General features: G+C 38.1%; 1 protein-coding gene across 2 annotated transcripts in view; it reads left to right on the plus strand.

The window, feature by feature from the left end:
- The window catches only part of LOC133452797 (corticotropin-releasing factor receptor 2), a 57091-nt gene extending 35866 nt beyond the window's left edge, over positions 1-21225 (plus strand). The window contains exons 4-13 of one of the 2 annotated variants that reach the window (XR_009783279.1): positions 138-244; positions 1122-1239; positions 1369-1522; positions 6224-6284; positions 6371-6443; positions 9761-9846; positions 14708-14843; positions 16840-16881; positions 18444-18695; positions 19722-21225. Coding sequence is in view for 1 of the 2 variants with exons in the window: in XM_061732444.1 (XP_061588428.1) it covers positions 138-244; positions 1122-1239; positions 1369-1522; positions 6224-6284; positions 6371-6443; positions 9761-9846; positions 14708-14843; positions 16840-16881; positions 18444-18584 (918 nt within the window). In the remaining variant the exon portion in view is untranslated. Of the gene's footprint in view, positions 1-137; positions 245-1121; positions 1240-1368; positions 1523-6223; positions 6285-6370; positions 6444-9760; positions 9847-14707; positions 14844-16839; positions 16882-18443 lie in introns of both variants that reach the window. The other variant, XM_061732444.1, reaches the window with a different exon arrangement.
- Positions 21226-21732: the final 507 nt, after the last annotated feature.

The following is a 21732-nucleotide window of genomic DNA, read 5'->3' on the forward strand; positions in this document are numbered from 1 at the left end:
AAGGAAAGGTAAATTCATTTACATGGAACATGCACAAAAGAAGGTTATTTTATGCATTTATGTATTTCTAACCTTTTCTCTCTGATCTGTTATCCAGCTGTAACATGTAAGGAGTAATTCATGTGATGTCTTTCCAGAGGAAATATCCCATGCATTATAAGATAGCACTAATCATCAACTACCTTGGCCACTGTATCTCTGTGGGAGCCCTAGTCGTGGCCTTCATTCTCTTCTTGTGCTTAAGGCAAGTACAGAAATAATCTAAATTGAGCCTCCACGCATGAGGTCACAAAAAGGATAATCAGAGAAATTCATGTCATATCCTCGGACTCCTTATCATTAATTTGCTTATGTCAAATGAACAGATCTCTGCGTTTTAGCTCAGTGGATCACTCTGACTAATAAAAACTCAATCTAGCTTTGCCCACGCTTTTGTCTTTGAGGCAGCTGTATTTCACTTCCTGTCCACATTTGAACAGATACAAATAGCCCGAGACGTTCTGTGTCGGTATGATATCTGTTGGCCTAAGAAGACGTGTGCATATTTTTCTTTCCAGCCTGAGAAAAATGTTGTTTGCATATTTTCTTGAAAAATGTTCAACTGTTTGGACAATATTGCACAGCAACACATTTTTACCATTGCCTGCTCCTGAAATTGTATGTTAAACCTTGCAAAAAAGGGTTATCAATAGTTATCTCTTAACAGCATGACCATCAGACAGAATCAAACATTCAAGTGAAACCTCTCTTAGTAGAAAAATGCTTTCCCCCCCCTCTGAATCATAACTAAGTAAAACCAAATGCACACAGACAAGAAAAACATTTTTAGATTCACCGTGACCTTTTGATACTAACATTTGAAACTCATCTGCAAGCCTTCGGTGCAGTGCTCATTTAAGTGATTGCACTAATTTACCATACTTTTAAAGGATTTGATTCCAAAGGCTCTGTGTACTGCCTGCACACTTCCAGAGTCTTCATCTGTAAAAACATAAATACCCAAATGTTGATGACTTTTAAGACAGTCTTACTCAATGCATAATGGATCATTACTTTAATATTAAAATAATCACTGTGGGTTTTTGTTGTTGTTTTAAATCTCCATTTGGCTTTCGCTGTAGGAGCATTCGATGTCTTCGAAACATCATCCACTGGAATCTGATCACCACCTTCATACTGAGGAATGTCATGTGGTTTTTGCTGCAGCTGATTGACCACAATATCCACGAGAGCAATGAGGTAGCAGCATTATATTATATTATTATATTAAAAGTGATTTTAAATCTTCACAAATCACAGCACTCTTGACAAGATTCACACCTTTATGTCTTTATTTCTTTTTTTATAATTCTTTGTCTCTGTTTTCAGCCGTGGTGTCGACTGATTACTACAATATACAACTACTTTGTGGTCACAAACTTTTTCTGGATGTTTGTTGAGGGATGCTACCTTCACACGGCCATCGTGATGACTTATTCAACCGACAAGCTGAGAAAGTGGGTTTTCCTCTTCATTGGTTGGTGTAAGTATATTCACGGCAACAGTACATTAGTAACGCTTAACTCAGTTCAGTGTTTTGCACCATTTACTGGACATTTTATACCCCTGCTAAAAATTTATGAGATGAATTAAGGTGCACAGGGTTCATGACGTGATAAACACATGAAGAAAGTTATCATGGAAGCTGCTTTATAGGGTATTTTCATGGTTGAATCGCTGCCTCTTGTTTGAAATTATGTCATTTTATTTATACTTAAAGAGAAAAACAATAAGACTTTTCATTTGAGTTGTGTAAATCATAATTTAGATTGAACTCATTCATGTTTGTAAAGTCAGCTGATGGCAGACACAACATTATTAGCTGATTTGTATCATTTTAGTAAAAACTGACGACAGGAGCAAATAAGCGGCTAAATTAACAACAACAAAACAGGAGGAAGGAAAATGTCATTCTTTGCATTCTCTCATTTTGTCCTTGGTGTTTAATGAAATAACATCTTGGAAAATGCAGTGGATGGCTGGATATGAGCGTAAATATGATGCAGTAAATGCACACATTGACTGATAAAAGAAGCCTAATGGACCTTATTGGACATGTCAGTGTCAGATGTTTTCATCTCATAATCAAATGCACAAAAAAACACATAAATAACTCCCTGAGGCCAATCTCACCTCTCTATCTGTTTATGTAAAAGATGTAATGTGTTTTGCTGAAAAAATGTGAATGAATGAATAAATAAATCATACTTCCCGTTCCCTGCATACAGTTAACAGAGTAATTTCTCTGGAGATCTTTATGAATGAAAAAAGAAAACTGGAACCACTGTCTCACATTTGGCTTTCAACAACATACCAAGTTGCATTTTATATCAAAATCGGTTTAGAGAAGGGGTGGTATTGCTAGGATTTTATTGGTACTGATTTGAATGCTGATACTCTTTACCAGTATTAATACTTTCATCAATACCCTTATCAATACTTGTTTATAATTTAAACAAAAACATGGATGTGACACATCAATGTCTTGCTCTGTAGTTGTAAGATAAGATAAGATAAGATAAGGTAAATCTTTATTGTCTCCCTTAGGAGAAATTTGTCTTGGACACGAGAAGCACAGGCGACAATCACACTCCAACAAACATAGAAAACACAACCCCGAAGTCTTTACCCACACATACAATCAAACCACACTATAGTTAACCCACATCAGTTCCCACTCCCAGTTCCCAGAAGTGAAGATTTTATTGGAACAAAAGCAGAGTGAGCAGCTCTACCAGAGCATCTCAGACAGCATGAATATGTGGGCGCCCTCTGGATTAAAAGTAGGCTACTTGGGTACAGAGTGGTCCTGGCCTTGAAGTAGGCAAAAGACATAGGACACACATGGTTTCAGTATTATGAACCCCAAAAGGGAAGCCTATGTGGGCCTAATAAATGGGACATATACAAGTGGACTAGAGGGTGCATGGGCTAAACTAAGGTAAAGATTGTATGGTTTCAATTTAATTTTAGAGAAAAAAAACATACTGGAGAGCCCGTATGGGCAATCACAGGTAGGGCCACTCGAAACCTGCAGACAAAGTCAGGTGCCAGCCATTTCGCTGCCTCTTTGTCATTCACTAGGGGCCTGCATATTAATGTTGACTGGGATACTGCTCATTTTTAGCATAACCTCACACATGCACACACACACTTGCCTTCCCCTGTTTCTTCACTGATTGTGTTACTCATTAGATTGTACTTTGCATTTGTTTAGTTCCTTAGTTTGTGTGCTGCTCCTTCTATTTTAAAACAGCAGAATGTGCAGCTTCAGTCAGTATTTATTCTAAGAATACAAATGTGCAGCACCTGAAGTACAACAGCGCATTTTAGGTACAGTATGTTCACCCTACATTAATACTGATTGTTTATAAGCAGTGTGAATCATCATTCATTTGTGGTTGTCAAGACAGTTGTCACACACTCTCCTCAAACATGAGCTAACCACAAGCAAATTAGCAAATTATTAGCACTTATTAAAAGTGAACTATGTTTACCTTAACTAACTCAAGTCTACTGGAGTGAAGGGCTGCAAATCTCTAAGAATTATTTGTCTGGGGGATCATTGAAGATTATAGATTAGAAGAGTTAAATTGATCGCTGTGCCATGAGTTAATACCTTAAGTTAATACCTTAAGGCCTATATGTTTGTGACAATAACACGCATTATCTTAAAGTGACATGGTCAGGACAGTTGTATGTTTATGTTGGCAAAGCTTGACAGCCCCGGGGCCAGGAAGAGGCTGCGCTGCAGATGTATTATAGCTTGAAGTGCTTTGGTAATAAAGCCTGCAAAGCTGTACAATATTGTCTCTGTAAGCTTTTCATAAGGTTAATCTCTGTCATGCAACAACCTTTTTAGCATTATAAGCATTTCGGTGTATTTAGATTATTAGAATTGGTAGGTTTAGCTCTCACTTCAGAGACTTTGGCCATGACTCATAAATTCATAACATTTTTAATCCAGCAGCGGAGAAGGTCACCATCGCCACAGTTTTCTCAGGGGATTGGGGGGGGGGGGGGGGGGGGCAAAAACTAATGCAGTATCACCCACATGAGAAACATAGTCATGATTCTCCCTTTGTTTCTTTTTTATATCTTTCAATGTGTGATTTTTCATTAAGATCGATTTACATATTACAATGATTGACATTTTTACATATACAGTATTGAAAGCACTTCTTTATTTATTCATTCATCACATGAACATGTATGAATTCATCTAAACCCCCGTAGATTGACCAATGAACATTTGTGACAGAGTTGAAGAAATTCTCAGGAGCTTTTCCTGGGAGGTAGAGCTCGCTAGTGTGATGCAGATACACAGATGGACATTGGGAAAGTATTCTGCTTCTGGCAACAGCTGTTGTCATTGAAGACCCACATAAATCTCACTAGTGAAAATCACATGAGGTTGTTCATGACAGATGGATAACATGATTGCTAAGCTGATGGCTGTGAAATAGAAATAACTGAAGGGCAATATCACGCAGTCAATAAATTGTTCAATATCTTGTGATATAAAAATGTCCACACGGCCTAATTTATATAAATACAATAATCAGAGTAGTTTTGTCTCAAATATCAAGCCAGAAGGTCCACTGGTGCTAATTTATAAGGTTTGTGTTTAAATCCAGTGTCACTATTTTCCCCATGTAATAATAATAATGTAAAAGCTAGATGATAGAATAGTCATGTGGAAATACTTGTATTTCAATTCATAATTCATCCATATACCCTTAAATTCAAGAAACTGTCGTAAAAATTGGATTTTTTTGTGAACAGTCTCTTATATGTCCATTCATACTGTAGGTTTACCCTGAAAACCATGATTAAAGAGACTGGAGAAGCTATTGAGTCACTTGAGATTGTGAAGTGGAATCCATCAGGACAGATGGAAGTAGGGCAGATTAAATCTGTCATTTACCACAGGCCTGAGTTAGCCCAGATACATATGAAAGTTAAATGTATTGTTTTTTTTACCTCTGTTAAAGAGCAATTCTCTATTCATTTTAGATCACTTTACTGACGATTGTTAAAAAACAACATCATGCATCGCAAATTTGGCGAGATGAAAATAACAAGAGTTAAGTGGATTTTGAAAGCAGAGTTTCTCTCATTAGTGGTTTCGGGTACTTTTTTGGTAGCTGTGAGATATTCCAACTCTCCTTTGATGCAGGACAGTCTGAATAGGTTTATTTTCTCTTTTCTTTTTTTAAATACGTATAGGCCATGGTGATACACTAACGTTACAGCATTTAAGGGACTCATTAAGAGTCAAAGCAGCCCTGCTTGAAGACCCACAAATTTCCATGTTTCTGACATAGGTGAGGGTAGGAACAAAGCTCGAACAGCAAAGAGAAAAATGTTGCCTCAACTCTCTCGTCACCACAACATACCGATAGAGAGTCCACCCCACTGTGCCGCACCGATCCGTCTCATCTCCCGTTCCATCTCCACGCTGGGAAGGCATCCCACTCTTGTCCAACTAAGAACCATGGTCTCAATTTTGGCCCCATATTCACCACTTCACATTCGGCTATGGACCACCACAGCTGAAGGTGCCCAGTGACGCCAACAGGACCAGATCACCTGCAAAAAGCAGAGATGAAATACTGACAAGAACTACATCGGAAAAGGCCAACAGAGTAACTGAAATAACAAATCACCATGACAGACACCACAGAAAGACAACACCCTCTACCCCTTGGTGATGCCTAGAAAGTCTGTTTATAAATGTTGTGATCAGAATCAGTGATAAAGGGCAGCCTTGTGGAGTCGAATTCCCACCAGGAATTAAACCCGACTTTCTACCGGCAATAAAAACCAGCTTCCTATAGGAACAAGAGGGCCCCTAGCAATGGACCCAGTACCCCATACTATCAGAGCATCTTCCACAGGAAACCAGTTTCTGTCTTTTGGAAGTTTATACTGTGTAAAATAAACTTTTAGTCTTGTTATTTTTCTTCCTAATTAATCATGTTCTTCAATGAATGTGTCATTGTCACTGTTCTGAACATTTCCCCTCAGTACCAAGGTAACGTAAAGCTGTGTTTAGTGAGGTGCAACGAGAAACTGTTAATAAATACTTTTTACTGTAAATAACAGTAAAACGAACGATAATGTTATGCTTAGAAATCTTTTTTTCTTTTTATTTATTTCTTTTGCTATTATTTTTTTGCAGGTATTCCATTTCCTATAATTGTGGCTTGGGCCATTGGCAAATTATATTATGAAAATGAAAAGTAAGTATCCAAATATGTTTTTAGGTCATATCTTTGGTTAATGTTTGCTTCATTTTAACTCTACTTTCTTTTTTTTTTGTCAACAGATGTTGGTTTGGTAAAGAACCTGGAAAATATATGGACTACATCTATCAAGGCCCAGTTATTCTTGTACTCCTGGTGAGCAGACACAATGTGTACATTCATTTATTTTATGTCAGCCTTTGGCACATGATTTACACCCACACAAGATATCACTAATACCAGCTTGTAGGTGTAAGCCTAAAAAAAGAAAATACTCCAAATTAACACTGCAAGCAGTGATGCAGGGGCCCTAGAGTAGGGAGGTAGTAGCAGTAGAACGTAGTGTGGAGTGACAAAGTCAATGATTTGGGATTTGCTGTTGGGTTTAGGATAGACAGACGACTTCATTAATCCCTTTGGGTGGTTCCCTTGGGGAAATCGAAAAAATAATGTGGCTCAAAGAGACTTTTTTTTTCTTGTCTCATGCTCCATCGCATGAGATTAAAATGATCTTGCAGTAATTTGTAATAATCATGGCGGACTTGTGATTTTAATCCCGTCGGAACGTCTGATTTGTAAAATAAAAATTCCTCAGCAATGATCTTATTTCACCAAACACTGAGGTTGCCCATTAGAATGCGTATGTCAGTACTGTCAGTGATTTGCGGGCTGGAATGTTTTTTTTTTTCTAATTCCTCTTGTCGCCTTTTCGGTCCTGGTATAACTTTGGTAATTGCGGTACATGGTGATATATTATATTATTACAACTCAAGCATATATCCACCCCATATAGTATAATGATCAGATATTTTTAGATGATGATCATACAGAAATTAATAAACATTAAGCTTCACAAGGAGAAGTCCAGATCAGCAGAAGAGCAATGAGTTGAAGACACGTGTGGCTGCATCGCACCATAAGAAAACCTTTTTTATCTTTCATCAAGCTCAAAGCTTCTCTGACAGCACAAAACCTTTTAGAGCTTCATTGAAAGCCAGAATTGCGTTTACCGTTAAGTGTACTGTTACCACAGCAACAAAGACACTGAAATCTAACTCTTTAGTGACTGATCAGATATTTTTTTTACTTAATATTCAAATGTAATGTTAAATTAAAGCTGCAAGCAGCAATGAACGGGCCCTCGCACCCTTGTGCACGTTCAGACGTGCTGCAGTGGAAGCTTGTATGACTTGCATGTAGATTCTTCAGGCCTGGACATTTAGCAGATGACACAACCCACGACTCTGTATATCAAACCATTCACAAGTTATGGCAGAAAGGAGGAACTATCAGATATCGACCAATTAGATGAAGGGGCGGGGCTAATTTGCACCAATTATGTTCAAGGACTCAGAACCATGTCCGATGACACCACCCACGACTCAGTCTGTATGTCAAACCATTCAAAAGTTATGCCAGAAAATAGGATCTATCAAATATCGACCAATCAGAAGAAGGGGCAGGGCTAATTCATGCCAATGAAGGTCAAGTACTCAAAACCGAGTCAGATGACACCACCAACATCCCACGTCTTTATCACAACCCGTTCAAAAGTTATGGCAGAGAATAGGGACTATCAAATATGGACCAATCAGATGAAGGGGGGGCGCGCTTTTTGGCGTCTATCGACGCCACGGTAACGCTTTTGACTGAGAAAAGTAATGCCCATCGTCGCAGGATGGAGACGCACCTGGGTGCACGTTACGGCTCGGGCCGCATTAACGGCCGAAGTAATGCCATAAATTGCGCCAAAATTACACGATTAATTCAAAATAGCCGACTTCCTGTTCGTTTCGGCCATGGCGCCAAGAGACTTTTCTTTAAGTTGCAACATCATATAGGTGTGTACCGATTTTGCATGTACGTCAAACCGTATTGTGGGGCTTGAGGCACAAGGTTTTCTAGGGGGCGCTGTTGAGCCATTAGGCCACGCCCATTAATGCAAATCATTAAATATAAAATTTTTCGCCAGGCCTGGCTTGCGTTTAAAGTTTGGTGACTTTTGGGGCACATTTAGGGGGGCAAAAAGGCCCTAATTTCGTCGGAAAAATAAAAATAATGAGAAAAAAAATTCCTACAGATACAATAGGGCTTCGCACTGTCAGTGCTCGGGCCCTAATAACACGTACTTGTTTGATAAGAATGCGAGACCCTGTTGTCACTTCCGGGATCAATGTCTGTAAATTATGGTAAAACACAGACTTTGCTTATCCTTCGTGATTCCACAGAACTAAATCGGTTCAGGTCCAAAGGCTATTTTAGTCCAGTGTGAATAATACATCAGTGATGTATTATTTGCAAATGCTGTGCATGCACTCCTTTGACAATTATCCTCTGAAAAGGGGGCTTATTCTGGATGCTACTGAACCTTTTTGTCATATTTGTCGTATTAAGGATGAGAAGCTCATGAAACACATTGGTCAGTATTGGGCGATGTATGTGGAATAAATAACAATTTGTTCTGTCATGGGTAAATTGAGTACTCTGCCATGTTGCCATGTTCCTGTGGGACATAACATTGAGACATTCATGAAACATTATCAATGCCTGAATACTTGCCTGACCAAAACTTTTTTTAATTATTTAGTTTATTTAAAAGGGACAATACACATTTATCAACATTTCCATTAAGTATGGATGTAAATGTACCAGAGATTAGCAAACTAGAAAATGTTCATCCCTTGGCAGGTCAGTACAACAACATAGTTTTGATCCATCTCATGAGTCTAAGTTACAAAGTAAAGTTGTATAATTTGAACTTTCCCTTATCTCTGTTCCAGTAGTTAGAGGCCCTTACAGAGAAGACTGTGTCCCCAAATTGACGATATTGTTAAGAGCACTAGATCAAAATATAAATCCTTCCCTATTGCCAGTAGGTAGCATTATCACAATTCCTGAATAATGCTTTTAGAGGGAAATGTTCATGATTGATGTCAAGTTTGGATAGTTTGAATAAAGTATACAAGAAATACTGCTACTTCCGGTTTTATGTACTTCGTACTTCGTGCCACCACACCCACCCAATCTTTGACATAATCCTAAAACTTTCATTGACTTTTTGTCCTCAAGGTCATTGGAGAGGACATTAAACATTTTAAGCAGATTAGATCAAATGTCTAGATGGAATTTGTCAAATGCCAATTGAGCCAGATTTGCTGTTACTGTGAAAAGTTTAGCTTTTTAACCAGTGAAATAAATCTTCCAGATGGCTTGAGAGTCTCTTGAAAATATATTTATTACAATAACAGTTCTCACCTGCATGTAGTATAATGATTACCAATTCTGATGTGTGTCCCTTAAAACGGTGCTTTGAGTTATGCTGTAACATGTGTTTTTCCTCTTCTCCTCCAGCTCAGCACCCACTGCGCTGTCTGTTCACACCAGATAATTGTTCTCTGTGTTCCTCACTTCAAATCATTACCATGGGGCTGATTTTCCTCCTCTTCTTTTTTTCCCTTTTTGCCTTCTTCTAGATAAACTTTGTTTTCCTCTTCAACATAGTAAGAATTCTTATGACCAAACTAAGAGCTTCAACTACATCTGAAACGATACAATACAGGTAAGGTGCTTTGGTGTTCATTTGTGTTAAATGTCATGTGTGTGTAGGATTTCCCTTCACTTGCTTCCAAGAGAGCATGGAGTTTATTTTAGGTTGTGAAAAATTCATGTTGACAGTAATTTGACGGCTAATTTACAGTGTCCGACTTAATTTCACACATTTCAGTGAACTTAGAATTACTTTTTTATGTGAATATATTTAAGGCAACATTTATTTAGTGCTATTCATTTAAAGCCTAATTTTACCATGATTTTCAGATATAATTTTCTTTTTAAGAACAATTAAGTGATGCCTCACTAGAACAGTATAAAGTGAGCAAAACACGCTTCGTTCAAATAAATCCTTACTTTTTTAATAACTATTAGTTTTCAGTGTACTATAGTCTTCATGCATTATATGTGAGTTTTGTTGGATTTTTCTTGACACTTTATGGTAATGTGTATTTAGGGGTGGCCACACAGTCAGTATGGTTACAAGCACATCTAAAACAAGTTATTGGCAACACTCAAGCTAAGGTTTTAAATGGAGTTTCCAAGAAATCAGAGTATAGATAGACCCCTTTTTCTGTTTGTAAATAATGATGACGAAGACCCTATGCTCGCGCATTTTGGCAACGGAAAGTATGGAGGAGATAAACAGCTTTTCAAGATATGCAAGGGGATTATCAACTAAAGATCGTGAACGTTACCTTAACAAGTTGACTTTTGACAAATCTTGTCCGACATATAGATCCATGTTCTATAAATGAGTGGGTTGAAGACGTTAGCAAGTTGCCAAATATACAGTGGCCAGATATATATACCTACTTAATGGAGAAACCGAGCATGTACCTGTACACACATGTTTTGAGATAGGAGATTCTGTAAGGCTACATATGTATCCATACAGATAGATTGCAACCTAAAACTATTATTTACCGTTTACAACATATAGAACCAGTTTGATGCTAATATATTGTACATAATCCTACTTTCCATGTTGTTAACGTTTAGTGGTACATTAATGGCACTTGAATGAAATTATACTGTTACATTACAAATAAAAGTGATACTGCACATGAGTGGAATTATTGAGATACTCCGGGAGATGGACCATTAGACACACCAGTAGCAGCCAATGTGGAAAGGTTTATTAAAATGCATTAATTATTAAGTAAAGTAGGCCTAAATACATGTTTTAAAAATCTAAAATCACTTTAAGTTGTCTAGATGTGTCCAATTCCTGTGCAGAAAGCTGCTTCTTTCCTTTTGTGAAGTGGGGGATATGAAGGGGATGCACCATAGGCTGCAGTCTCTGCGGAGAAATGATCCCCCCTTCTGGCTTTGTTATGTGGACATAAACACAGAAGGCAAAATAGCAGGACTTCTACACTTCTAAAATTAAACACAAACACATTTGTTTAGCTTAGCAATCCACCAGCCAAATCTAACGCCACCTTATCAAACCTTAGCTGCATTTGATCTACATCATACAGACAATCACTAATTTAAACAAGGCTTTCCCAAAAAATCAAACAGTAGATGGATAATCTTACCTGATACAAAATGGCAATGCCTGCTAACCAGTTGCTACATACACATTTTGAGTAACTGTATTCCGGTAGAGTTACTGTTTTACATTGGGGAATTTATTACTTTTGTAATAAAATTTGAATACTTTAATATTTTCTACTTTCCCATCAAATATAAATAATATAAATAATATAATTCCCATAATTCCCAGTAAATAACCCGCCACCGGGCACCTAAACACTAGCAGCTAGCACTAACGGTAGCAGCTAGCAGCGCCGCATGCGGATGCGTGTTTAGGCTGGACTGAGACCAAGAGTGGCTGGATGACAGTTAAATCAACGTCAGTTCACAATAGGCTTTTTAGTACGTTTATTAAATATTTAAAAAAATGCAAATAACTTACACTTGGCTGTGGGCTTGAAAAGGAGTATAGACGATAATTGAGCAATGGGAATTAAACAGTTTTGTTATCACAGAGAATGGTCCCTTGTATGCAAATTATTCAGTATGAGTGTCGTCGTTGAGTGCTTTTGCTTCAAAGTTTTCTCCTTCATTGGTCAAAGGAGTCTATAGCCACCTTTAAAATCATAAAGTTAGCCATAAACTTCTCTGGCAAAGGAAGAAGTTGCTCTGACAAAAGTGTTCCTTTTTAACATGTAACACAAGTAGTCTGGCAATGCCAATATAATTATCCTTATATAAAGAATTAGTCTTGTTCATCTAGATACAGGTTTGATTTCCAGGAGGCATTACAAGTGGACGGAGTAGAAGCTGCCTCTGGATACCATTGAATAGGCATAATCAATCAGAGAAACAAAGCATGCGATGTAGGCAGAGAGACAACCAGCAAGGTAACAACATTGCACATCTAAAATGGCATGCAGTGGATCAGGAACACTGGTGAAAAATTGTTGATCCAAGGTGTTATTTGTATTTTTGTGTTTTTTTTTGTTTTTTTTTTTTTTCCAACAGTGGCTCTATAAAGGTTCAGTATGGTGTTATATTCTGAACTCTAGCCTGATTGGTAAAAGTCCCCGGATTCTTTTCACATGGTTTCATGATTGTGCCTCCAAACTGTGTTAGAACAAAAGTTGGTTGTAGTTGAATCAGCACCCATGCAAAAACTCCTGACCTTTATGTCAGCTTTTCACAACTAGACAATTCCTTGGATCAAACTACTCAACAATCCCATTCATGTGTTTTATGCCTATTTTTTTTTTTTTTTTATAAACATTCAAAAGCATTCATCCTCTAAAAGCGGACTCCACTTTGCCCACCCTATTGAAATATGTTCTGCCTAAAAACAGTTGTTCTGTCTGCAAAGGCACACACACGTCACACGTTACTGCATTGAATGAATGAATGGAGATGGATCATTCGAAACCTTTCAAAGGTTATAATTATCAAAAGCTTTAAAATATTTTAAGCAGTTTGTAAGTTGCCGGGCACGGCTGCAGTAAGATAAAATCCTTTTTCAGTGCTACACGATCAGATGTTGCTCGGCAAGCCAGCCAAATACAGATGATTGTTATGTTTTGTTTCTATTTTACTCGAAGTGGCACGTATAATCTTCTGTTTCAGCCTGACAAAAGTGCTCAGATTAAAGATCTTGTAACTGTACTCCAGACAAAACCAGTAGGAGTATTCCCATTCAGGGAATGGGATAATCATTCTGATGGTGGCAGCTGCTACATGTGCTTCATTTCATCTATTTAATCAAAATTTTCATCGTTGCACATGTTGTCAAAGCCTTTTAAACTGCTCATGGGTATGAATTATAGTATATAAATGAACTTGCCTCTCCTTGTGCTCCATGTATTGACTCCAAACGTTGCTTATAGAGGCAGACCCATGCTGTCCAAAGCAATCAATACATTTCTCCACTGAGAAAACTGCATTACGGAAAAAAATATTTTGCCATAAATTCTCAAAGGCCAGCCAAATAATCAAGCTTTCTTGATGATTGTGCTCTACTAAGCTTGGCTTCTTTGTTTGCCATATATTTCTAAAACAAATACCTTGCAGGTTTTGATTTAAGACTTTGAGCAATGTAAAAGTCTTTTGGATTAGATGTGTCAGTCATACTTAAATCCTGCATGTGGGAAATGTTAGTTCCAGTGTTTTAAGACTTGAGGCTATGTTATTTACCCCCACCATTAACTGTTGGAGAGAAGTGGGAACCTCAAGTACTTGATAAGCAATAGCAGGAATTATTTTTGCAACCTTATGTCTGCACTCCTGATTCATGCTCTTGTAAATTGGGGAATTATTTCAATATCATGATAATGTTTGAAGTGCTACAGCTGACAAACATTTTACGATCAATGACACTGGAAGTTGGTGGCAGAACAAAGTTTCAAGCAAGAATTGTAAAATTGAGTTTGTTATTTCTTAATGTTTCTGGGTTAATTAGATTGTTGTGAAAAATATGGGAACCTACTTTCTTTACTCAACTGCTTCCATGTCACAATTCACATTTAATGTTCCAGTGTTATTTTTAAGCGGCTGGGTTTTCTAGATGAAAAATCTACTTTGATTTATGTCATCATTACATTTGCTATCACTTTCATGTATTGTTATTTCTTACATGTGCAAATGAGTGGAACTGTGCAATACACTAATGAATAATGAACCTATTTATCTCAAAACGGGTCTGATTTATTGGAATGCATTGATGTGGGGAATTAGGTTTGGACTCAACCGCAGGCAGAAAGAAGGAAGATGATGAGTGAACCTGACTTTAATAACTCAAAGAACAAACCAAAGGTGCTGCAGAATAGAGAAGTCTAACTTCCACTGTAACCCAAACGTGGAGAGGATAGACAAGGGAAGAAAACTGGAGGCAATGAAATATGATAATCAGGTCAACAGAAAGGAATAAGGACCCTTTAAAGTGACAATCAACTGATGCAACGAAGGTGGAGGGGAAATACACTCCTAGGCACTTGTTTAAACTAAAAGAAAGGGTTAAAACTACAGTAACTGAGGTACACTAGGAAAAACCGATATAAATAGAAAATAAATTGGCTGAAAATACAACAGATCTGAAAAACTAATTTAAGGAGAGAAATAAAGAAGAGAACACATAGGCCTACATTTAAAAAAAACAAACTAACGTAAACAGATTAAAGTAAGTTAAGAGAACTAAAAAGTGATAGAAATTATAAAAACGTAATTTTAGCCAATTAGAAATAAGTTTAACGACATCATGACAGTTCTGCTGTTTCTCTTATTTTTTATTACAGGCTGCCACTGACATATCGTTTTGTTTTTCTCAGTTTGATACATTCAGTTTCTATTTTTGTCATTGTGGAAACAAGCCTGCTGATGTTCATTCCTTGTCTTTACAGGAAGGCGGTGAAAGCCACACTCGTCTTGCTACCTCTCTTAGGCATCACCTACATGCTGTTCTTTGTGAATCCAGGGGAGGATGACATCTCACAAATAGTTTTCATCTATTTTAACTCATTTTTACAGTCTTTTCAGGTGAGAATAAAATCAAAAATACTGTGCAACAGTGGCCAGCTTAAAAAAAACAACAACAAAAAACACGATCTCTACGATAAAAAGGGCAAGCAATTCCAGTGTTTTACCACAGAGCCCCATCCAGATTAGATGATATAACCGATCCGTCGTAGAGCAGGGTTTGAGTTTTCTATGGGAGGATAATTTGAGGTAGCACCCTGGCTCTGCTCAGACACCCCCGCCCTCCTGCCCCCACGTTAAGTTATTGCTCTCAGCTGTCAAGATTAACACGGGCATGTGGGCATGATTCTGCTCTGTGGCTTTTTTGTTTTCATTTGTTTGTTTTGTATCATCCCACCTTTTGTGCAAGACTAGGACTGAATGGAAGGAATAGAGGGGCACTTCACCAGATTCAGTCAGACTTTCAAGAATGTTTGATACGATAAAATGTACTTCTAAATTATAATAATTATTAGGGCCCGAGCACTTACAGTGCAAAGGCCCTATTGTATCTGTAGAAATTCTTCTTTATTATGGTCATGCCAAGTAGTGGCATGACCATATTGCAATCGTCCAGAATGGCCCAAACGGCAATGTTGCTAGCATTTTGCTAACAAGCTAAAGTCGCAAAAGTCCCACTGCGCACCAGCCCAAAAATAAAACACGCCTGAAAAAACGAGGAAAAGCATGAATATGAAAGCAATATAATGGTATACAGAAAAGGTTTCCCTTTTCTTATTATTCCGCACTTTTTTTCGTCCGTTAATACGGCCTGAACCGCAACGTGCACCCATGCATGCCATACATCGTTGGATGCGTCTCCATCGTGCTTCGATGGGCATTACTTTTCTCAGTAATAGGGGTTACCGTGGCAACGCTAGTTGCCAAAAAGCAAAAAAAAAGGCGAAAATTCGGACGCTTATTGCTCGGCCGAACTTTATCGTAGAGACATCGTTCAAACTTTCAATCACTCGGCCCGATTGGCACTAACGGACCGTACAACCTCATTATGCCAATTATTACAGTTTTTGCGATATTGACCTTTAATTTGATTTTTTTTTCCCGTTTGACTTTGGACGCTTGTTGCTAGGCAACAGGTTATCGTAGAGACATCGTACAAATGTTCCCCGACTCGGCACGCTGTGGACTTAAACATATTCAAATTTCATGAAGCTGTGATTTAAGAACATTTTTTGTCAAAATCCAGGCCAAATGGCCCCATTCATTCGGATAGGGTTTTTTACCACGGTGAAAAAAAACCTATCCATTAATGTAGGCTGAACCGGAACATGCACCCATGCATGGCATATATCGTTAGATGTGTCTCCATCGTGCCTCGCTGAGCATTACTTTTCTCAGTCAAAAGCGTTACCGTGGGGACGCTAGACGCCTAAAGCGCGCCCCACTAATAACTATTGGGAGCACAGGAATGAATGAAATGCAACCGTAAACACCTCAAACTGACATAGAACCACCCCGAACACAAACACTACAGCCCCAAACCAAAGCAGCGAGAGGGGTCGAATGGGCAGTAGGGCATGCCCATATCAAAATTTCATGAAATTTTCTAGTTCTTTCTTTCTTTATCCTTCTGACGAAAGGAGGGCCTTTTTGCCCCCCTAAACGTGCCCCAAAAGTCACCAAATTTTGCACACAAGCCAGGCCTGGCGAAAAATGTGATATTTAAGGGTTTGCATTAATGGGTGTGGCAAAACAGCGCCCCCTAGAAGACTTTGTGCCTCAAGCCCCACAATACGGTTTGACGTACATGCACGAAAATCGCTACACACCTGTATCATGTCGCAACTTAAAGAAAAGTCTCTTGGCGCCATGGCCGAAATGAACAGGAAGTCAGCCATTTTGAATTAATCGTGTCATTTTGGCGGTGGCCATGGGTGCGAGGGCCCGTTCATCGCTGCTTGCATATCAGCTCCGTCTGAACTGTCCCAAAACCTGGTGGCAGTCGCTAATACAACCCCATGTTTGGATTCTAATGCTGATGTTTATTATTTTTCAGGGATTCTTTGTGTCAGTGTTTTACTGCTTTCTAAATGGTGAGGTGAGTCACTGAAGTTTGACAGTCATTTATTATTATTGGGCTAAAATTGATCGTATTTGAGTTAATTGAATCAGACTGAACTGGACTATGACTGATTTGATCAGACATGATTTTAACTTCTTTTCTGTCTCTAATTATTTAGGTTAGTTACTGATCTATTTGAGAATCTGCTTTGAATTGGCCTCGAGCAGACAAACTGACTTGAGTTGAATTCACGGTCGAAATGAATTCCTTCATTGATCTCTTTTTTATTAATGGTGTGCTTAGTTACAATTTCTGTTCAGTTCAATCTGATATCCAACAGCCTTGACTGAAATGAATGCAAAAAGATGTTCTGCAGTTGGATGATAGTCCTTTTAATATGACAGAAAACCTTCACTAAGCCCTGCCATTTTCCACCTCATTAAAATAAAAGCAAATTAACAAAAGCCAGCAGCTGTTTGAAAGTCATTAAAGCCACTTTATGAATTATATGTTTGATGTTAATTGTGAAAAATGATGGACCATCTCGTAGCTGGCCTTAGAGAATGTGTTATTTACGTGAGTGAGAATTTCAATATCTATTCATGAACAAATATTTGTTAACATTTAAAGCTTCTTTTTGGGAAGTAATTGTGGTAATTGTTGTATTATCGTTTTTTATTGTTGCCAGTAATACTACAAACCTCTTTTGTTGGCAGTAAATTATTTTCTTTTCCTTGCATCTAAATGGGATTTTTCTTCAATGCCTTCCTGTTGATTTGGAGATTCCAAAATGTACTTTTGTGACATAAAAATATGATATTTTCTCTATATTGCATTTTCTCCAAAAGATAAACAGACATAATTACCGAGGCTTTTTTTGCATTTTGAATTCCCTGAGAATTTAGCACTAAAGGAATACTTGGGGATTTTGGGAAATCTCCTCAAAACCTAAAACTTAGATAAGAAATCCAACACAACTTTTGCACTTGTTCATGAATGAAGTTACTAGAAGGAGACAAGCAGCTCGGTAGCAAGACAGGAATCGGGAAGACAACTCAGCAGCTTGCTGTGTGATGATGGCTTGTCGTCTTTATATACAGATGAAATAAACAATGTGTGGCACTATTATTTGAGTGGTCCCACGTGAAATCAACTGTGGTTACAGATCAAACTAGAACTCCCCAAGCCAACCCTTACGCTAGCCTCTAGTCAGAATGTGGCCCGTGCATCCTCCCGGTCACTGGTCCATCCTCACTCAAACTGATTTAAAATGACACTCCAATAGTTTTCTTCAAGAGCTCCTCCTGTCTCTCCCATCAATCTAAATACTGGTTTCATTTTCATATTTAAAGGACAAATGTCATTCTCATTAGCGCTGCTATTTAAGATTTGGAAATGGGCCAGGTTTGCAGATGTGTTACATTGTACTGTATTTGCATTGTTTAGTTACATCTGTTTAAAAGACAAGGAAAAAAAGGGTAACATGTACATCTTCTGCTTGGAATGTGTTTGCTCCTGACTAGAACATTGTAATAATTTAAGAAAAACAGATAAAAAAACTATTTCACAAGCTTATTTTTCTTGGCTCAATGTTTCAGGTCCGTTCTGCTGTAAGGAAGCGCTGGCACCGCTGGCAAGACAACCACGCTCTTCGAGTGCGTGTAGCACGAGCCATGTCCATCCCCACATCTCCGACCAGGATCAGCTTTCACAGCATCAAACAGACCACAGCTGTGTGAGCAGGTTGACAAACATTCCCCCCATCCGCAGCCAGACCTCATCCTTCCCTCTGGAATGGATAGTAACATGACAGACTGATTCCTCCACTATAACAATACTGTGCCTGAAAGGTCAGAACATTTGTCTTTTTTTGCCTGGTGACATTTCAGCTGCTCATAAAGTAAATAATATGTATTATACATGAGCTATGGGGTTTGAGTCACTATTTACCAAAATAAACGTGGCATTTTTCTCGCATCATGACAAATCTTATTTGGTTTTGTTGCCATCATCTCGATGCTCGCGGGTTATGAGCGAAACAGGATTTATGGCTCACGCACCTGTAGGCATGCAGATCCTTCAATACTTGATGAAATTTTATTGATCATGAAGCATCCATGCATTTGCCAAAACAGCCATTTGAAATAAGGATGATCTAACCGCAAAAATAACCTTTGAGTGAGCTGTTTTGATGCTCTGGCAACAAGTATTAAAAATTAAGTAAATGAAAAATCGACCACCCTCCATCCATCATCTACAACTGCTTCTCCTTATTCAGAGTCACATGGACTTTCTGGAGCTTATCCCAGTACCAGATCTCCAGTACATCACAGCCCCACATTTACATGAACAAACACACATTTATTCCCGTGTTACATTTAGAATCACAAATTAGGCCGACAAACATGTTTTTGGTCTGTGGGAGGAATACCCAGACGAACAAACATACTGGCATGTGGAGATAAAGCAAACTCCACTCGGACAGAAAATGATCTTATATCATATGTATAAGGTAATGGTAATGTGTGGCCTTGTGATGGACTGGCAACCTGTCCCGGGTGTACCGGGATAGGCTCAGCAGACTCCGGGTATAGAAAATGGATGGAAGGAAGGGAAGAGTATTTATCAAGAATCAACACATTAAATTCTTTGGTCAGTGAGATTTGTTGCCATTTTTGACCATCCAGCAACTCCAAGAACTCAAAGAAGTGTCCTCAGATAAGTTCAGGTCCTTTATTTTACCACTTTAAACAGCTTCTTCTATTTTACTGTTTTACATATTGGATTTTTTTTTTTTTTTTGTCTTCGCAAGGTTATAGCTTCCCCTTCCCCCCCGGCTATTTGTTCCCACCACTATTTTTAACTTCATCTTGTAGGAAGGAAAATGACAAGAGGGTGTCAGCAAAAAAGAGAAACGTATCGAAATGCGTTGAACTCCCTAAGGCCACCAGATGAGCTGTCCCACGTTGAACCATGTTCCAGACAAGTAAATATGAGATTATGTAAATTAATTTATAAAGTGGAATGGGATTTTTGTTTTCTTTTTGTTAAACTTATTTATGTAATTATATACAAACAGTGCTGAAGTGCAGTGTTTGGATTTATCATGCGTGCTGGGTGAACGCAGATTAAACTCTTTTGGCTTTATGAAATCTTTGTGGCTTTCTCATAATCAGAGTCAAAACTAAGCCTCAGCCTCTAAAGAAAAGAAGCTTGATGGAGTCACTCTCCTAAATGAGCAGTGACATTTGCTCCGATCGGGTCACCAAACTCCCTGAATGCATCTCCCGAGGCTTATTACACATGGAAACAGCCGTGCGCCTGCTGTGGCAACCTACAAAAAGCTTTTCTTTTAATGTATTCATTTATTTCAAATGATTACAGACGGGAAAGAAAAATGTTTGTTTTGAAAAGGAATTGCAAGAAATTAAAAGCTTCAATTATCGTGCAAGCTTTTTTGTTACTGCTTTTTTTTCTCTGTGTGTAAATGTGTGCAATTTTTTATATGTGTCACACAAGATGGTATGATTCAGAATGTGTGTGTGTATGTGGGGGAGTGATATGCTTACCCACTTCTGTGTAGATGAAACAAAGCAGGCAGCTTCTGTTGATATTGTCAGTGAACGTGAGAGATTACTTAGCTGTTGTTCTCGCTGTCGTCTTAATTCATTAATGGATATGCTACATTTATTTATTATTGTTCAGTTTTAACATGAAAGTAAAAAAAAATGTTGTATATAACATGAAATATATATCACCAACTCTTTTTGTAAAATGTGCTTTTCATATTTGTATTTTGTAATCTTTTGTTACATCACAGATGTTTGTTGTCCGTGTGCTGGCTGACTGGACCGATGTTTGCTGCTGCGGTAAATATCGACCAGCCAGAGTGATTTGATGTAAATATTTTACCTGGATCACTGCAGCATCACAACCCGCTCGGCTGTGACATCGCACGCCCTTACGTGACCTCTTCATGCTACATGAATTTAAAAGGACTACATGACGTTACGGTAGTGAAACGTACTCATAAAAGACTATTTCAAGCTGTTGTTATTTCCAACTCACCAAAGAGATAGGTCAAGTTTACAATCTTTCTTTTTCAACTGTCTATATATTATGTCAAAAGATTTGGTTAACACTGGCCACTTTGTCAAGTCTAAATCTTTTGGCCTTACTTCATACATCAGTTACCGTACATAAAGTGTGTTCAACACAGTTTGATGTCAGACTAGTTGATTTTGAGGAAAGCCCTTTGTTGAATCACCCATGTTGCCTTACAAACAAAGGAAATGCATTTTTTGTGAGAATAAAAAGTAAGCTAATGTCTACAAATTGAGGAATCATTGTTATTGATATACATTTAACTGTACACATGAAAGGAGAAGATTTAATAAAAATTATACTCTTGTTTTTCTCTCTTTGCCCTCTTTGTCTTTAGATGGGGATATTAACAGCAGTAATACATTTTAATGGCATGTCTGATGCATTTTGCCTTTTGAGTAATGCTGAGCAGTCTGATATTTGCCACCGATTGTACTGATATCGCTGTAGTTCAGTTGCTGTTGGTTTTTTCACATCCAAGTACTGCATGAAGTAAATCCACCTATTTTGTAATGGCTCATTCAAACATACATTGTCATAATGGAAAGAAAGACTTTAAATTCCCCCGAATGTCACTCTGGCATGCAAATGCCTTACTTGTAAACATTATAAACAAAGATATATAAATATATAATTATAGTAAATTAGTCATGGGAGGGAAGATGCCCTGAGAGAGTCCCTGCTGGATGTAGTTTTGTGCATCTCAGACTGGGCTGGAGTGAAATGGAGCAGAAACTACAGCCTTAGCACAGAACCCTCAAGACTCGACAAGATACGTATTTC

Source organism: Cololabis saira, chromosome 10 (assembly GCF_033807715.1).
Source record: "Cololabis saira isolate AMF1-May2022 chromosome 10, fColSai1.1, whole genome shotgun sequence".
NCBI lineage: Eukaryota > Metazoa > Chordata > Actinopteri > Beloniformes > Belonidae > Cololabis > Cololabis saira.